Source organism: Lipotes vexillifer, unplaced genomic scaffold (assembly GCF_000442215.2).
Source record: "Lipotes vexillifer unplaced genomic scaffold, Lipotes_vexillifer_v1.1 scaffold870, whole genome shotgun sequence".
NCBI lineage: Eukaryota > Metazoa > Chordata > Mammalia > Artiodactyla > Lipotidae > Lipotes > Lipotes vexillifer.
The window spans coordinates 29425-45016 of NW_006771408.1; the positions used below are offsets into that span (position 1 = coordinate 29425).

Genomic DNA, 15592 nt, shown 5'->3' on the forward strand with positions numbered 1-15592 from the left:
CTGCACTGGGGCCAGCCTGTTCTTACCTGCCCGCCTACCCACGAAGCACAGCCATGGTGGGGCTACCTGGCCCAGCACAACTGCACGCGTGCTGACTGCTCGCTGCTCGCACCCTGTCCCAGCCGCCTGCTTCCCCTGTTCAGATGCCAGCCCACCATCCATACGGTGCTCCTGCAAGGCGACCCTGGCCTGACTCCCTCCCCACTTTCTCCCTTTCCTCCTCCAGATCCTTTCTGAAAGCCTTCTCCCCAGATGCCAGAGACCTATCTGCTAAGGAAGTCAAGACACTGCTGGCTGCTGGAGACAAGGATGGGGATGACAAGATTGGGGTCGATGGTGAGTAGCCACGGCCTGGGCACGTGGTGGATCTCAGGATGTTTGGATGCTAAAAGCTCAGAGCTATGTCCCTCCACCGTGGGAAGGGGAGAAGGAGTGGGTGGGGTCCCCCACTCCCCAAGATTAGAAGAAAAAAGCCAATCCATTAGGTCTGAGAGCTCTCTCATGTAAGCCAGGCCAAAAAAAAAAAAAAAAAACTGGTATATTGTTTTCTAGATTTGAATAATCCAAAAGGAATAGATTATTTTTTTTCCTCCCTGCTGTGTAAGGAATCCAGGAGAATTTGGGATTTTTCCTGAACTTTGTCTGTACTTTTGCCTGAGTTTTGGTCCCAGCTTTGCCCAAACTGGCTATATGACTTTGGGCAGTCTCCCATCTGTAACCCAAGGAAATGAGGCCAACTGATCCCCCAGGACCTACTGACTCTCACATTCTCAGATTCCAGGGATGGAAATTCGTTATCTCCTATCCTCCTCAGCATCTTGTCCTGGGTGTCCTGTAACTTAGCCTCAAAACCTGTTTCGGCTTCACCCAAATATACCATTTCAGAATGGCACGAGAGCCAGGAAAAAACAGCCAGCCAGGGATGAGCTGGGAATTAGGAAAAGGAACACCTGGCCTGACCTTGCTTTTCAAGCTTTGCTTTCAGGACAGACGAGGGGCTGGCGGTCCACCATCCCACATCCTTCATTCAGACCTAACCAGCATTCACATCCCAGCATCATTATCTTTCTTAGCATCACAACATCCTTGGGAATCATATCCATTTTGCAGATGGGCAAAGTGAGGTTGAAGGTGCCTGGCCTGTTCAAAGAGCTAGGACATACGTGGGGGAGCGGGGATTTAGAAGCAGGTCTGAATATCTCTGTCCAATATTCTATGCCATATCAGTGCTGGACCTCGTGATGGTCCTTTCTGCCGATTTAAGAGAAAACTAGGTGTGGGTGCTCGGCCCCCGGGCCCGTGCTGTCTGGGTTCAAATCCCAGCCCAGCCACTTGCTAGCTGTGTGATTTGGGGCGATTCAAGTAACTACTCTGGGCCTCAGTTTTCTCATCTCTAAACTGAGGATAACGATTGTTCTTATAGGATTGTCAGAGGATTACATTTGTTAATGTGTGACGTGCGTAGAACAGTGGCACAGAAGAATTGCTGTAGACATGTTTGTTAACTACTTTTTTAACAGGGGCTAGGTTGCATTCATCCTTGTATCCCCAGTGTCTAGCCCATACCCAACCCAAAGCAGACACTTAATAAATATCTGTAGCTTGAGTGTGAAGTCCAGCCCCCTATGCTCTGCTTGCTCTCTGCTCTTCACCAGCTGTGACCTTGACCATCACCTCTCCATACCTGGGTTCCAGTGTCTGACAAACGGGGTGCACAGTTTTATCCTAAGACCTGCTTGGGCTTGTTGTGAAAATTAAGCAGCTGCAGACACAAAACTGCCTTGGGAAATGTACAAGGAGTGTGAACGTGGGCACGGTTTATTAAATTTTTATGCCAGAAATGAGAATGGAGAAACTCTAGAAAGGTTAGATGCAATGAGCCGCCTGATCTTCTGATGCCAGCTGCCCTTCTTGTGGCTGGGAAAGAGGGAGGTGGTTTTAAAGGAGGTGGAGCAGAGGGCGCTGGAGGGAAAAGGGTGGCTGGTCTAGGTGATTCCAGTGAGAGGTGTGTCTCTCCCACACCCCCATCCTCACTAAGTCACTTATCGGACAGTTCCACCCCGAGCTCGGTTCCCCCCGTGACCCCAGCTCAGGCCTTTGGACCTCCCTTCCGTTTTTATTTGCAGCCAATATGCTACAGCTCAGAAGCAACCTACACGGTGAAGGACAACCAGGCCAGATCCTGGCCTGCTTCCCTGCCTCCCTAACTGCCCAACTCAGATCTTAAAGCACTAACTCAACTCTTCCATCAGACCCAACAGACATTTACGGTTGCTACTGAGTAGCAACCCTGTGCTGGGCAGTGGGGGAAGCAAAGTGGAATTAGACCCAACCCCTCAGAGGCACCACTTCTTGGCCGGGTGCCCCTGAGCCCTGACTATAAAGCCCTCATCTATAAACTGGGCATCACAACACAACACATAGCTCACTGGGATTTTGTGAGGATTCCGTGACACGATGTATGGCAGTGTTAAGTGCAGTGCCCAGCGCACAGTAATTGCTCAGTAAACAGCGGCTGCAACACTCTTCCTATTCTACCTGCACGATGTTTACAGCTCTATGATTTATACACAAACACACAGTAATACCAGGCAGAGGCCAGGAGGTGCAGATGAGCTCTTCAGAGAGGGAGACAGTGGGCACTTGTGCGGATCTGGAGACCACGGGCCGGGCTGCCACAGGCCAGGAGGGCAAGTGGAGGGAGGTCCAGGCAACGCCTTGGTATCAATCAACAAAGGCACTAAGGCTGGGAAGTTTAGGGCATGTTTAGAAAGGGGCAAGGAGGTTGGTTTGCTGAGGGTGGGAGGGGAGAGAGAATTATTACCAGGGTGAGTAACGTGCGCCCGGCCCGATGCTGGACTGTGCACACATGTCACCCCATTTGACCTTAGGATGACAGAGGACACAGATGCAGATGCAGAAAGAGCAGCTCCAGTGCCCAAAGGTGACATGGATTCGAACCCAGGTCTGTCTGCCAGCACTGTCCAGGCTCAGGCCAACCTGGTGAACGTCTGGAAATCAGGGCAGAACAAAACAGGGGGGCAAGAGATGAAATGGGCAATGAGAACAGATCACCCGAGGCAGGGGGGCCCACACCTCATGCTTTTGAGGTGGGAAGATGCAGACAGGCCCCCTCCCCGCTTCCGCCCCCAAACACAGTACTTTATCCGGAGGGCGACAGGAAGGATGGGTGTGACGGTGCCTAATAAACAGCGGGATGGGAAGAAAAGCCCATGGTGGGCTCAGAATTTTCTATTTTAGACTCTCTGCTTTGCTGCCCACTCCCTCTAAAGGCCAAAGAGGCTGAGCCCTGTCCACCAGCTGGAGGATGCCTTCAACTCCCGGTAGGACTTGGGACAAGTCACAGAACTTCTCTGACCTTCAGGTGCCTCTTTAAAATCAGGGGTCAGGTCACTGGCTGATCACTGGGGTCCCTTCCAGCCCTGGGACTCTCCAGGTGCCCCAGTGCATACACCTCTAGACAGAGGACCAGTTTGGCATCTAGGCTCAGCTATGTGACCTTGAATAATGATAGCAATGACATCTAACTTCATGGAGTCCTCTGTGTGCCAGGCACTGTGCTTAGCATTTTACTCATTTAGTCTTCCCAGCTTCTTTGAGGGCACTATTACTAATCCCCATTTTATAGATAAGGACACTGAGTCTCAGAGAGGCTAAGAGTTTGCCTAGGAAGAAACAAGGTCAAGATCTGAGTTCAGGTCTGTCCAGATCCAAAGCACATGCCCTGTGCTGCCTGCTTCATTCATTCATTCATTCATTCATTCAAAGTCAAAGAGCATCTACTGGAGACGATTTTATTTATTGACTTATTGCTTGCTTCTCTCTCTCCCACTGGGTTGGATGTCATGTCCACAAGGGCAGGAACTTTGTTTTGTTCAGCTCTGACCCCAGCACCTAGAATAGGGCCTGGCACATAGTAGGGGAACAAGAGAAGTTTGATGAGTGAATGTGTCCAGTTCTGGGGATGCAATGATGAGGAACTATGGTGTACAGGGAGAGGTCCACAGGCTAAGGGTGGAGACCCACTTGGGCTGGGGCTTGCAGGTGCTAGAAGATTCTAGAACCAGGGATTCCGTCTCTAGCTGTTTGCCCTTCGGAAGGTGGGTAGGTCCCTTAGGGTCACAGGTCGATGGGAGTGGGTAGAAAGACAAAGTTTTAATTTGCTTCCCCACTTCTGGACGACTACTTCCAGGAAGCTCAAAGACTTCTATAGATGTGGTCAATTGATTCTCGACGGCCACCCTTGAAAGCCTGGTGTAGAGCTGGTAAAGGGGGGATTTAAAGCAGAAAAGGAGGGAGAAGGGGATCAAAGGTGGAAGGTGCCCCCAAACCCAGGGATCAGTAACAGGCGAGACTAGTAAGTGGCAGGTTCTCTCTCAAGTACCTGTCCTTCCCCACAGCGGGTCTCCAACAGCACCTGGCATCAGAATCACGGACGGCTTTTCACGACACAGATGGCTGGGCCCCATCCGCAGAGTTTCTGATTTCTTGAGTCTGGGGTGGGGCCCAAGCGTTTGCATTTCTACAAAGTTCCCATGTGGAGCTCATGGTCTGGGGACAACACTCCGAGAACCACTGCCTTATAATCGTCCTAGGAAATAGATGCCATCCCTGTTCCCGTTTGTAGTTGAGGAAACTGGAGCACTGAGCGGTTAAGGAACATGCCCAGGGTCACTCAGTAGCAGAGCCAAAACTGAGACTCAGAGGTCCAGGCAGGACCCTCGGCCACCCTGCAGGTGTCCCCAGCCTGGGTTCTCCATACCCAATACCTGCCCGCATGGACCACGCAGGCTGCTGGGAATAGCGGGCACCATCCGTGTGGCACTTCCTTCCGTCCTCACAAGAGCATCACAAGACGTGCCCTCACTTTACAGGCAAGGAAACTGAGGCTCAGGGAAGTGGGGTGACTTGCCCAGGATCACACAGCTACTCAGCATTGGGGCACCGCTTCAAACCTCGACACTCTCTGCCCCGCCATGCTGTCGACAGGACCTGCATACCCCGCATATACACATGCATGCACGAAATCCTAGTTAGTTTCCCTGAAACCTGATCCCAGTGGCAGATCCCGTTTCCTGTGCTTCAAGCCTGTTCCAACTCAAGAGCCTGTGGTTTGCTTTTGTTTCCATGGCTGGAAAATTTAGTCATAATGATTGCCTGACCCTTGCAGTCGTTTCCGCATGCCTCAAGGCATTTGCTTTTTCTGCTTCCTTCTGGCAAAAATCTGTTCTCTTTTATCCTTAAGCAGCATATTTAACATCAGAGGCAGGAGGGAGGGAGTAAGCCCTCGGGCTGAAACTCCTGAAGTCAGGCAGAAAATACAACCTGTAGAGTGCCCCTACCAGCAGTGTGAATGGCCAAGGCTTCTCCTCTCTCTGGACATCCGTGTCCTCGTCCCAAAGCAGGGTTAAAAATAACCACCTTCAAAGGTTGTTGCAAGAACTGTGAGTGTTCTGGAAATGGTTCCTTTCCTCTTGTTTTGTGCGCTTTCTCTTGTAAGCTACCTCAAAACCCTTTGGAAATAGTGGAATACCCACTCTCAAAGGAAATGAAATGGAGTCTAAGATGGGAAGAAACTGAGAGGGACAAAAGGAGAGTCATGCCTGCCTCCCTGTAATTCCAGCCCTCCAGCCCCTATGGGGTTTGATTTCCAAGCAAGGCAGGATATGCACATCGGGGCCAGCCCGCAGCCCTGATGGCAGAGCCCCAAGTCATGCAGTGTTTTGTCCTATTTCATTACATCCTCATCCCAACCCAATATGGTCTGGGGGACAAAGTCTGTGGTCCCCAGTGAGAGATGTGGAAAGTGAGGCCCAGCAGACGTGAAGTGCCAAAGTCACACAGCAAGCCCTTGGCCAAATGGAACCTAGGTCTCCTGAGTCTACCACTCCCTCCACCAGGCTGAGCTGGGACATTCGAGTTATAAATGGTTTCTGTGCTTAGCAAGATGCTCGTTTTTATTCCCGTGTGGACTCCCCCTAACTCCTGACCTTATGCTGCACTAGATAAGACTTAGCCAAAGGGGGGAAAGCAGCACTCCTTATATAACTGCCCTCCTGAGAAGAGGAGCAGTAGTGAGGGCAGAAGCAAGACCTTCCTTCTCCATTTATCCCTCTCCTGCCTCTGGAGGCTACAGCTTGATTCAAGAACCCAGGGCTGTTCAACCCCAAGCTCTGAGAAAGAGACACATCCTGCCACGAGCCAGGCCTGAGTTACAATCTTCCTGGCTGAGTGACTCTCGGCCTCAGTTTCCCTGTAAGTAAAATGGGGATAAGAGAGCTGGCGAGGATGAAATGGGACAGCTCGCAGGGCGGTGCCTGGCACAGAGTGTGCCCCCAGGACTGCTTACCGGCTCCTTGCGGCCATCCGGCTAGACCCCAAATGACCCAGCCTCCCCGTTCTCTGGGGTGGGAAAGTGATCCCTGTTTGCAAGACCAATTTATAAGAAACGCAGCCTGGGAGCTATTTAGAAGTGAGGTGATAAACCGCAGGCCAGTGCCTCTTCCTCTTGGTCATCACGACAGAGGGGAGGAGAGAGTCTTCCAGGAGCTGACTCAAAGTTCATCTCATTTTCACCTCGGGCTATCAGCGGCGATGCTCTCACCCGTCAATAGCTTCCAATTTTGTCCAATTCCCACAGCGCCCGGAACAGGGACAGACCTCATTAGGCTAATTTCAGTTACTTAAGGGAAAGGAGAGGAGTGAGTCCGCCCATCCTCTGACCCTTTGCCTGCTGCACCCCATCCCCAGCCCCACACCTTGTCTCTTCCTGATTGGATGATGAAGATACCAGCGAGCTGGCCCCAGGGGCCTCAGGTGAGGCTTCCTTGGCAAAGGTAGAGATGTGCCTGCATTTTTATAGGAGGAAGGACTCTGGATCCCGGCCCCCTCTACCCAAGAACACTCTCCCTCACACCTCAACAGTAAGACTTGATTTAACTGTGCTCCCTCTGTGTGCCAGGCACCACTGTACCTCATGTGGTCCTCACTGTTGCCGTATGAGGAGATACTCTCATTGTCCCCATTTTACAGACGCAGAAACTGAGGGGCAGAGACTGAGTGTCCGTGGACAGGCATGTTAGGGATGGAATCCTAACTCGGATAGGATAGACAGTGTCAGAAACGTGCTCTTTGGGCGTCCCATGTCCTCTGTCTGTTTACATCTTCCTGTCTTAGTTTTGGGATTTTTGTGGCTATTGTTGTTACTATTTCAAAGCTCCAGCCTGTGCCAGTGGTGCTGAGGAGATCCAAGGAACTAACATTTATAAGCCATCTCCTATGTGCCAGGCATCTTTCTGTATTTTCTCATCTGGTCTTCCGAATAGCTGTGCACGTTGACGTTATCATACCCATTTTACACATGAGAAAATTGATGCTCAGAGAGGTCAGGTGGTGACCTAAGGCCACCCAGCCAGAAAGTGATGGAACAAGATTCAGATCCAACTCCAGGATTACTGGAACGTCGTCGGCAGGTGCCAGGCAGGACGGGACAGGTGGGGGATGGCAACAACAAGGCCAAGAAATAAAGGTTACAGTGCCATTGGTGGCATCCTCCCCCTGTGCTGGGAAGCAGCCAGGCATTTCATGGACTTGGTTTTAAAGTGGCTGGACCAGCAATCCCACTACTGGGCATATACCCTGAGAAAACCATAATTCAAAAAGAGTCATGTACCACAGTGTTCATTGCAGCGCTATTTACAATAGCCAGGACATGGAAGCAACCTAAGTGTCCATCGACAGATGAATGGATAAAGAAGATGTGGCACATATATACAATGGAATACTACTCAGCCATAAAAAGAAACAAAATTGAGATATTTGTAGTGAGGTGGATGCACCTAGAGTCTGTCATACAGAGTGAAGTAAGTCAGAAAGAGAAAAACAAATACCGTATGCTAACACATATATATGGAATCTAAAAAAAAAATTTCCGAAGAACCTAGGGGCAGGATAGGAATAAAGACACAGCTGTAGAGAATAGGCTTGAGGACATGGGGAGGGGGAAAGGTAAGCTGGGACGAAGTGAGAGAGTGGCATGGACATATATACACTACCAAATGTAAAATAGATGGCTAGTGGGAAACAGCTGCATAGCACAAGGGAGCAAATGCTGCATGCTGGCTATGGATCAGGCCGGACAAGGGATTTAGTGCTGGCTCCTCTGAACAACCCAAGGAGGCCCATTTTACAGATGAGGAAACAGGCAAAGTGAGGTGAACTCTCTAGTCCCAGGTCACAGAAGCAAGAAATGGGAGTTGAGGGTTGACTCCCAGCTCCCTTGCTCCAAACTCCGGAAGAGAGCTAGAAAGGCATCTTCTAGACCCGAGGCTGCACAGACAAGGAAACAGAGACGTGGAAGTGTGAGGTGTCTTGTCCAGGGACACGAGTGAAGAGCAGAACCAAGACCAGAGCCCCATCCTCTGATGCCCATTCTCCATCCCGCATCCTGCTGCTAAATCACTTGACCTACACTTTACAGGGTCTTTGCATGTTTTTCTCTCAGGAGAGACCTAGATGTTTTAGACTTTTTTTGATAGGAGGGCATTAGTTAATTGGCTGGTTCCTGAGCTCTGCCCCAAGAGGTGTACAAAAGGTACAAAAGAGGTGACTCCTGCCTTCAATTTGTCTCCAAAGTGCCCTGCTCCAGGTTCTGGGTGGACAAAATTAGAATCCTGTGTTCTCTTCAAAAAGCCAGGGCATGTGCCACTGTGACACCCGGCTGCTTCACGGTGGATCCCAGGGGTCTGTTTTTAGAGGCTTTGGAAAACCCCACAGGTCCAAAACCTCTCCCATAGTCAGGCTCCAAAATGTCTGACCTTCCACCGCTGGAGAGTCCCTTGGTTGGTGTCCCTTGGTCCCCTTCATGCTGACTGCCCCAAATGCCATCTGGTGTGAAGGTGATGGTCAGGCTCTTTGCTAAGGAGAAGCCAAGAACCCGAAACTTCTAGGGTGAGGGTTGCGGGGAGGGGGCAGGTAGATGGAAGTCAGGAAACGGTAAGGACAAACTTCCCCTCTTGCCAATCACTCCATGAGCTGGTGTTGATGGACGGACTCATGTCTCCTTTATCCCAGGACAGAGCAACTCAGTGCCCAAGGACAGCCTTTACTGGCTCTGGCCAGTTTTCCAGATCAAATGGCAGGTTAAAGCTGGAGAGAGTTCCTGCTTCCACCCGATCTGGGATGCTAGCCCCATCAGGAACGGCCTCTCCACCTTGATGTAGGGGGTGTCCATGGGACCTCAGGCCGACTCCTGCCCCTGCCCCTTCTTTTCCGCATGACCCTGCCACTTGACCTCTCCAGGCCTCCACTTCCCCATCTATAGAATGGGAACCATCCCGCTCACCTCCAGGGGCTGAATTATATGCAGTAAGTCGGTACTTTTTGAACCCTGAGGAGGACTCATGAGCCATGCCATCCATTCATCCATCTGTCCACCCATTTGACATTTTTTTATGGGCACCTGCTGGGGGCCAGGTGTGTCCTATTGCTAGGAGAGTGGTGAACAAGATGGACAGCGCCCCCTGCCCTCCTGGAGTTTATGTTCTGGTAGGGGGAAACTGACAAAAAGTAAGTACGTACATTAATAAGATCATTCTCAGAGAGTGCTAAGTACCATGACGTAATAAAAAACGGCTAATATGACATCCATGGGGGTGGTGGTATTTGAGCTGGCTCCTGTGTCACTCTAGACCTAGGTCAAGGTAGGTTGGAAACCTCCAGGGTAAAGAGGGAAGTTTGAATCACGTCCGCTGTGTGATCTTGGTCACGCTACTTGATTCTTGGGCCTCATTTTCCCGATCTGTAAAACGCAGACAAAAGCGTCTCTCCCATGGAGGAAGTGATTCTTGAAAATAAGAATTTTTTAATTCTATAAAACTTGGCAATACTGATCAAAGTACTAACGATAAAAGACATCTCAAAAGAACCACCTGGCTTAGCGAGGTGCTGCAGGATCAGAGGAGCTCGTGGCTGAGAAAGCGGATGCTTTAACACCTGGCCCGTGAGAGGCCTTCTTAGTGTTTCGTGTTCGGGTTGCACTCCTGTCACTGTGATCGTTCAGCCAGTGATTCCGAGGGTTTTCAGGGCCAGCAGGAGAACCCTTCCCCTCTCCCACCTTGAGTCGATACCCAGGCCCCTACATCCAGGCCACCTGCCTTTCCTGGCCTCAGGGACTACCTGGGGACAGGAGAGAGTGGTGTCCATTTCCCGGGTCAAACCCCAGAAAGGTGAGGAGCCCTCCACCTGGCGGGGGTCAGTGGCAGGTCATTTCCATGACGATAGCATGTGTTGGTTTGGGTGGTTTTTGTTTTTTTCACTTTCCAATTTTTAAATACTTCTAGCTCTGTTGACGAGGTCTAACGATAGTACAGCGAGTTCCATATCCCCCTCGCCCAGCATCTCCTAATGCTAACGTTTTACACAACCATGTGCATTGAAGAAATTACACTGGGAGGTTCTTACAATATGTGCTTCATACAAGCCTGGGGAGGGTGGGACGTACCTCAGGGGAGCCCCAGATACCTCTTGTGGCCTTTTTTTTTTAACATCTTTATTGGGGTATAATTGCTTTACAGTGGTGTGTTAGTTTCTGCTTTATAACAAAGTGAATCAGCTATACATATACATATATCCCCATATCTCTTCCCTCTTGCATCTCCCTCCCTCCCACCCACCCTATCCCACCCCTCTAGGTGGTCACAAAGCACCAAGCGGATCTCCCTGTGCCATGTGGCTGCTTCCCACTAGCTATATCTATTTTACGTTTCGTAGTGTATATATGTCCATGCCTCTCTCTCACTCTGTCACAGCTCACCCTTCTCCCTCCCCATATCCTCAAGTCTATTCTCTAGTAGGTCTGTGTCTTTATTCCCGTCTTACCCCAGGTTCTTCATTACCTTTTTTTTTTTTCCTTAGATTCCATATATATGTGTTAGCATAAGGTATTTGTTTTTCTCTTTCTGACTTACTTCACTCTGTATGACAGACTCTAGGTCCATCCACCTCACTACAAATATCTCAATTTCGTTTCTTTTCACGGCTGAGTAATATTCCATTGTATATATGTGCCACATCTTCTTTATCCATTCATCCGATGATGGACACTTAGGTTGCTTCCATGTCCTGGCTATTGTAAACAGTGCTGCAATGAACATTTTGGTACATGACTCTGCACATTCAGTTTTTCGTTTGTCTCTCACTAGGAATTGTTACCGCCCCCTTCCTTCACTGCAGGGGCAGATGGGGGAGCAGATGCCCAGAGAGGGACCTTCCCCAACAAACAGGGCCAGGCTGGGCCTCGAAGCCTAGCTCTTGATCCCCACCTGCGCTGTCCTCACATCACAACACTGCGTTTCCAGAGGCGATGGTGACTTACCTGACGCCCCCCCAGTATTTGGCAGGCTGGGGACCTGGCATCTCCAGGAGAAGGTGGCAAGCTCCTTCTGTCCTCTTTTGTCCCCTGGAGAGAAAAATAACAGAGAAGACTCTCCTAAAATAAATCTTCCAAATAAAGGTCTCCGAAGACCTGGCTAGTGAGCAGCACCCCTTCTAACCAGCACACGAGGGCCCCGCAGTTGAGAGGACATGGAAGGGGGTGCAGAGGGGTTCCCAATGCGGGCTGAGGCCTCCTGTGCACCAGCACTTCTCTTCTGACTGTATCTGGATCAAAAAGCAAAGCCGGGCTTCCCTGGTGGCGCAGTGGTTGAGAGTCCGCCTGCCGATGCAGGGGACGTGGGTTCGTGCCCCAGTCTGGGAAGATCCCACATGCTGTGGAGCAGCTGGGCCTGTGAGCCATGGCCGCTGAGCCTGTGCATCCGGAGCCTGTGCTCCGTGGCGGGAGAGGCCACAACAGTGAGAGGCCCGCGTACCGCAAAACCATAAATTATGTAATGGGTTGGCTCAGCTTGATTTCATCTAAGGTTCTGCGGTTCTAACTAACTAGCTAGCTAACTAATTACTATAACCTATCCTTTCTTCTTCTCTTCATCAATGATGAGGGAAAAAGAAGATTTAGAATTTCTTAATTCCCCAGTGGCCCAATGGTTAGGACTCCACTCTCTCACTGCCGAGGGCCCGGGTTCGATCCCTGGTTGGGGAGTTAAAATCCCACAAGCTGTGCGGTGTGGCCAAAAAAAAAAAAAAAAAAGAAGCAAAGCCAACTTTCCTTCCTTTTACAGACGATGCTAGTGAGGCTCAGAAAGCCTAGGCGCCTTGTCTGAGGTCACACAGCCCGTCAGGGGAAGAGCCAGATTCGGGGGCCCAGGCCTCTTTAGCTGAGCTCTTCCTATCACACAAGAGACCAGCCCAGCACGGCTATTGGGTCTTTCCTAAATACACCCCATTGCATCCTGCCCTCTGAGCCTTGACCCCTCCATCTGCTTTCTCCTATGGGAATCCTGCATCTTCTTACAGGCCTGTATCAGAAGCCACCTTTCCTCTGAAGGTTTTGCTGATCCCTTAAATAGAAGGCACCTCTCCTCCTGTGAATGCGAAGTCTCTGTGCCTCTCCCGTCTTTTCACAAACACATGTGGTCCCCTCGGTGTCAGCTGTGGAGCCAGGAGGTGGGATGGAGGGAACAAAGCCAGTGGGGGCTGTAGCCTTAGGGTCCAATGGGGCAGGCAGACAGCAAGTGACTAAGCAAGAACATACTCAGAAGTATTTCGAGAGTGGTGAGTGCTGGGAATATAATAAATAATGATGAAAGCAAAGAGGGTCGCAGTAGGGGTGGGTCACTGCTTGTGCCAGAGTGGTCAAAGAAGGCCCATTGAGGGATAATGTTTAAGCTGAGACTAGGTAAGTGAGAAGGAGCTGGCTGTGAGGCAGCCTGGAAAGTGTACCAGGCAGTGAGAACGGCAGGTGCAAATATCCTGCGGTGCGAATGCCCTCGGCATGCTTGAGATTCAGAGAAAAGGCCAGCAGGACAGAGCATTTCCTGATATCATCTTCTTCCAGAAGCTCCTGGGGTGCAGGGACCAACTCCGGATCCCCTGTGTCTCCCCTCACCTGGTTGGGACATCCCTTTGTTCATTTTTGTGGAGTTGGATTCAATAGAGGGACATCTGATCAACCCCTGGTGCTGACACCAGTCTCTGACCTCCTTAATGAATATTAAGGCTAAGCAGAGCAGATGGACACTGCTGGGGAGATGGAGTGGGAGGGCACTGTGGCTTGCAGCCAAGCCCACACAGAGGGGCCTGGACCCCAGAGCTTGAATCCTCAGCCACTTACAACCTGGACACTCTGAAAAGTCACGTCACCTCCCTGGGCCTCAGTTTCCCCCTCTGTAAAATGCGGACAATCAGTCCCAGATCCCTGAGTGTTTGCAAAGATTAATGAAGAGACAGAGCCCAGCTCATTCTGAGCACCTGGATGCGGTCACCCCTCTGAGCTGAGGTCATGGGCTCCAGGGTCTGGCTCCGTCCCCCAGATGAGGAGGAACACACAGTGGTTCCTGGCTGCTCACCAGATCCCTTTCCCTGGACCTTCTAAGTCAGAAAGTTCAGGGCAAGGGGACTCTTTATCTTCTTAGATCCGGCTGGTGACCCTCATGGGCTAAGACAAGTGGCTATGAAAGAGCTCAGGGTCCGAAGTCAGACACACCTGGGTCTGAAGCCTGGCTCTGCTTCTTACTAGCTGTGTGACGTCGTAGACATTGCTGGACTCTGAGCCTCAGTTTCCTCATTTGTGGAAGGGGAATAATGATAAAATGCACAATATGGGATTATTGTCAGAATCAAATAAGATATTGTATATAAAGCACTTAGAAAAGGGACTGACATGATTAACCTTCAGAAAACTATCATCACCACTATTATTATAGTTATTATTACTAATAATTTGTGGGTGACATGACATCGTGAAGCGAAAGATATGGCAGGCTCATCATTTCCCATATCACTTCATTCATTCACTCATTCATTCATTCATTCATCCCCACGCTCACTTGCTCCATCACTTCAGCTTTCCCTTCTGCAGCAGATTCGAGAATCAAGAGAAAACACCAGTGCGGGGGTGAGGGGGCCGCAGGCAGGTCCTGGCCAGTCTCTGCTGCACGGACCACCTCTGACTCACCTCTGTCATTTTCTTTTGCAGAATTCTCTGCTCTGGTGGCTGAAAGCTAAGAGGCTCTGACTGCCCAGGTCTTGTCCTTCTCTGCCCCAAACACCCGATCTCAGCCCCACTTGCTGCCCTCCTGCCTTTCTGTTCAGTTTGTTTATGCTATTTTTACTACCCCTGTCCCTTGTGGCCCTTGAAGGACACCATTCTTCTGGAAAATGATGGAGAAACAATAAAGGCTGTACCAATCAGATTGCGCTGTTTGAGAGGAACCAGGCCTGGTGGGGTGTGGCTCCTGCCTTGGCATTCCAGGCACACCTGCATGAGGATGGGGCAGGATACAGACAGAAAAGATGAAATGGAAGGGAAGTTTACTGAGCCCCTCCTTGGCCTTTGGCCTGTGGGTTGCCCATTCATCCTTGAAACCACCCATAAGGTAGGTGATGAAACTCTGTTTTACAGGTGCAGAAACTGAGTCTTGGAGAAAGTGATGCGTCTAAGCCCACACAGCTAGGACTTGTGGATGGTTGGATGGATGGATGGATGGATGGATGGACAGATGGATACTCATTAATACTCTTTTTGTTGCAAATGATAGAAACCCAACTCAAAGTAACTTAAGAAAAAAAGGAAGAAAAAACAAAGACTTGGTTATGTTCCTGAATAGTCCAGGGGTAGATCTTCAGGAATAGCTGGATCAAGGAACTTAAGTGATTTCATCAGGATTAAGTCCTTCTTTCCCCATCTCTGAGCACTGCTTTCCTTTGTGCTGGATTCATTATCAGGCAGGCTCTCCCTCCTGATGGCAAGATTCCTCCAGCCGCTCAAGGTGTATATTCAGAATATCAGTTAAAAAAAAAAAAAAAAGAGCTTCTCTTTTGCAATCACTCCATCAGAAGGCCCCAAATTATATCCTATTAATACCAGTAGCTCATGTTTACTGAGCACTTACTCTGCACCGAGCCCTTTTACGTGATTCCATCTATACAACAACCCTATGAAGTGGGGACTATTATTCTCTCCATTGTATAGATGAGGAAACTGAGGCACAGGAAGTTACACGTTCACCCAAGATCACATTGTGAGTAAGTGGTGGGACCAGGACCCCAACCCCGCAGCCACCTCCAGAGCCTGCATCCCTCCCTGGACCAGTCATGGCGACCTGAAGCCTGGGAGCCCTGATTGGCCCATTCTGGAAGGTGTCCCTCTATGGACACAGGCAGGGTCAGTGACACAGAAAACTCAAGTTTAGAGAAAAGCAGGGGAGAGACGTGCCCGTGGAAATCAGAAGAGGGGAGGGAAGCTGGGTGGGCAAGCATGGCAGCAGCCCTGCAGGATGGCTTCTGCTCTTCCCCACAACAGCCTTGGGGTGGGAACTGGAGCACTGTTCTTTCTCCCCTCCCCTGTCATGTTTCCAGACCCCGTACCCAGTGGTGTCTCTTGATCATTCCCCTGGGCACTGAGGTGTTGCCCTGGGTGGGGCTGTCAGGGAAGGTTCTCACTGAGGCTGAGGCC

General features: G+C 50.4%; 1 protein-coding gene across 1 annotated transcript in view; it reads left to right on the forward strand.

Moving 5' to 3' along the window:
• PVALB (parvalbumin) overlaps positions 1-14330 on the forward strand; it is a 19885-nt gene extending 5555 nt beyond the window's left edge. Inside the window, exons 4-5 of the mRNA XM_007446730.1 lie at positions 227-336; positions 14114-14330. Of these exons, the coding sequence (XP_007446792.1) occupies positions 227-336; positions 14114-14142 (139 nt within the window). The 3' untranslated portion in view covers positions 14143-14330. The remainder of the gene's footprint in view (positions 1-226; positions 337-14113) is intronic.
• The last annotated feature ends 1262 nt before the right edge of the window (positions 14331-15592 follow it).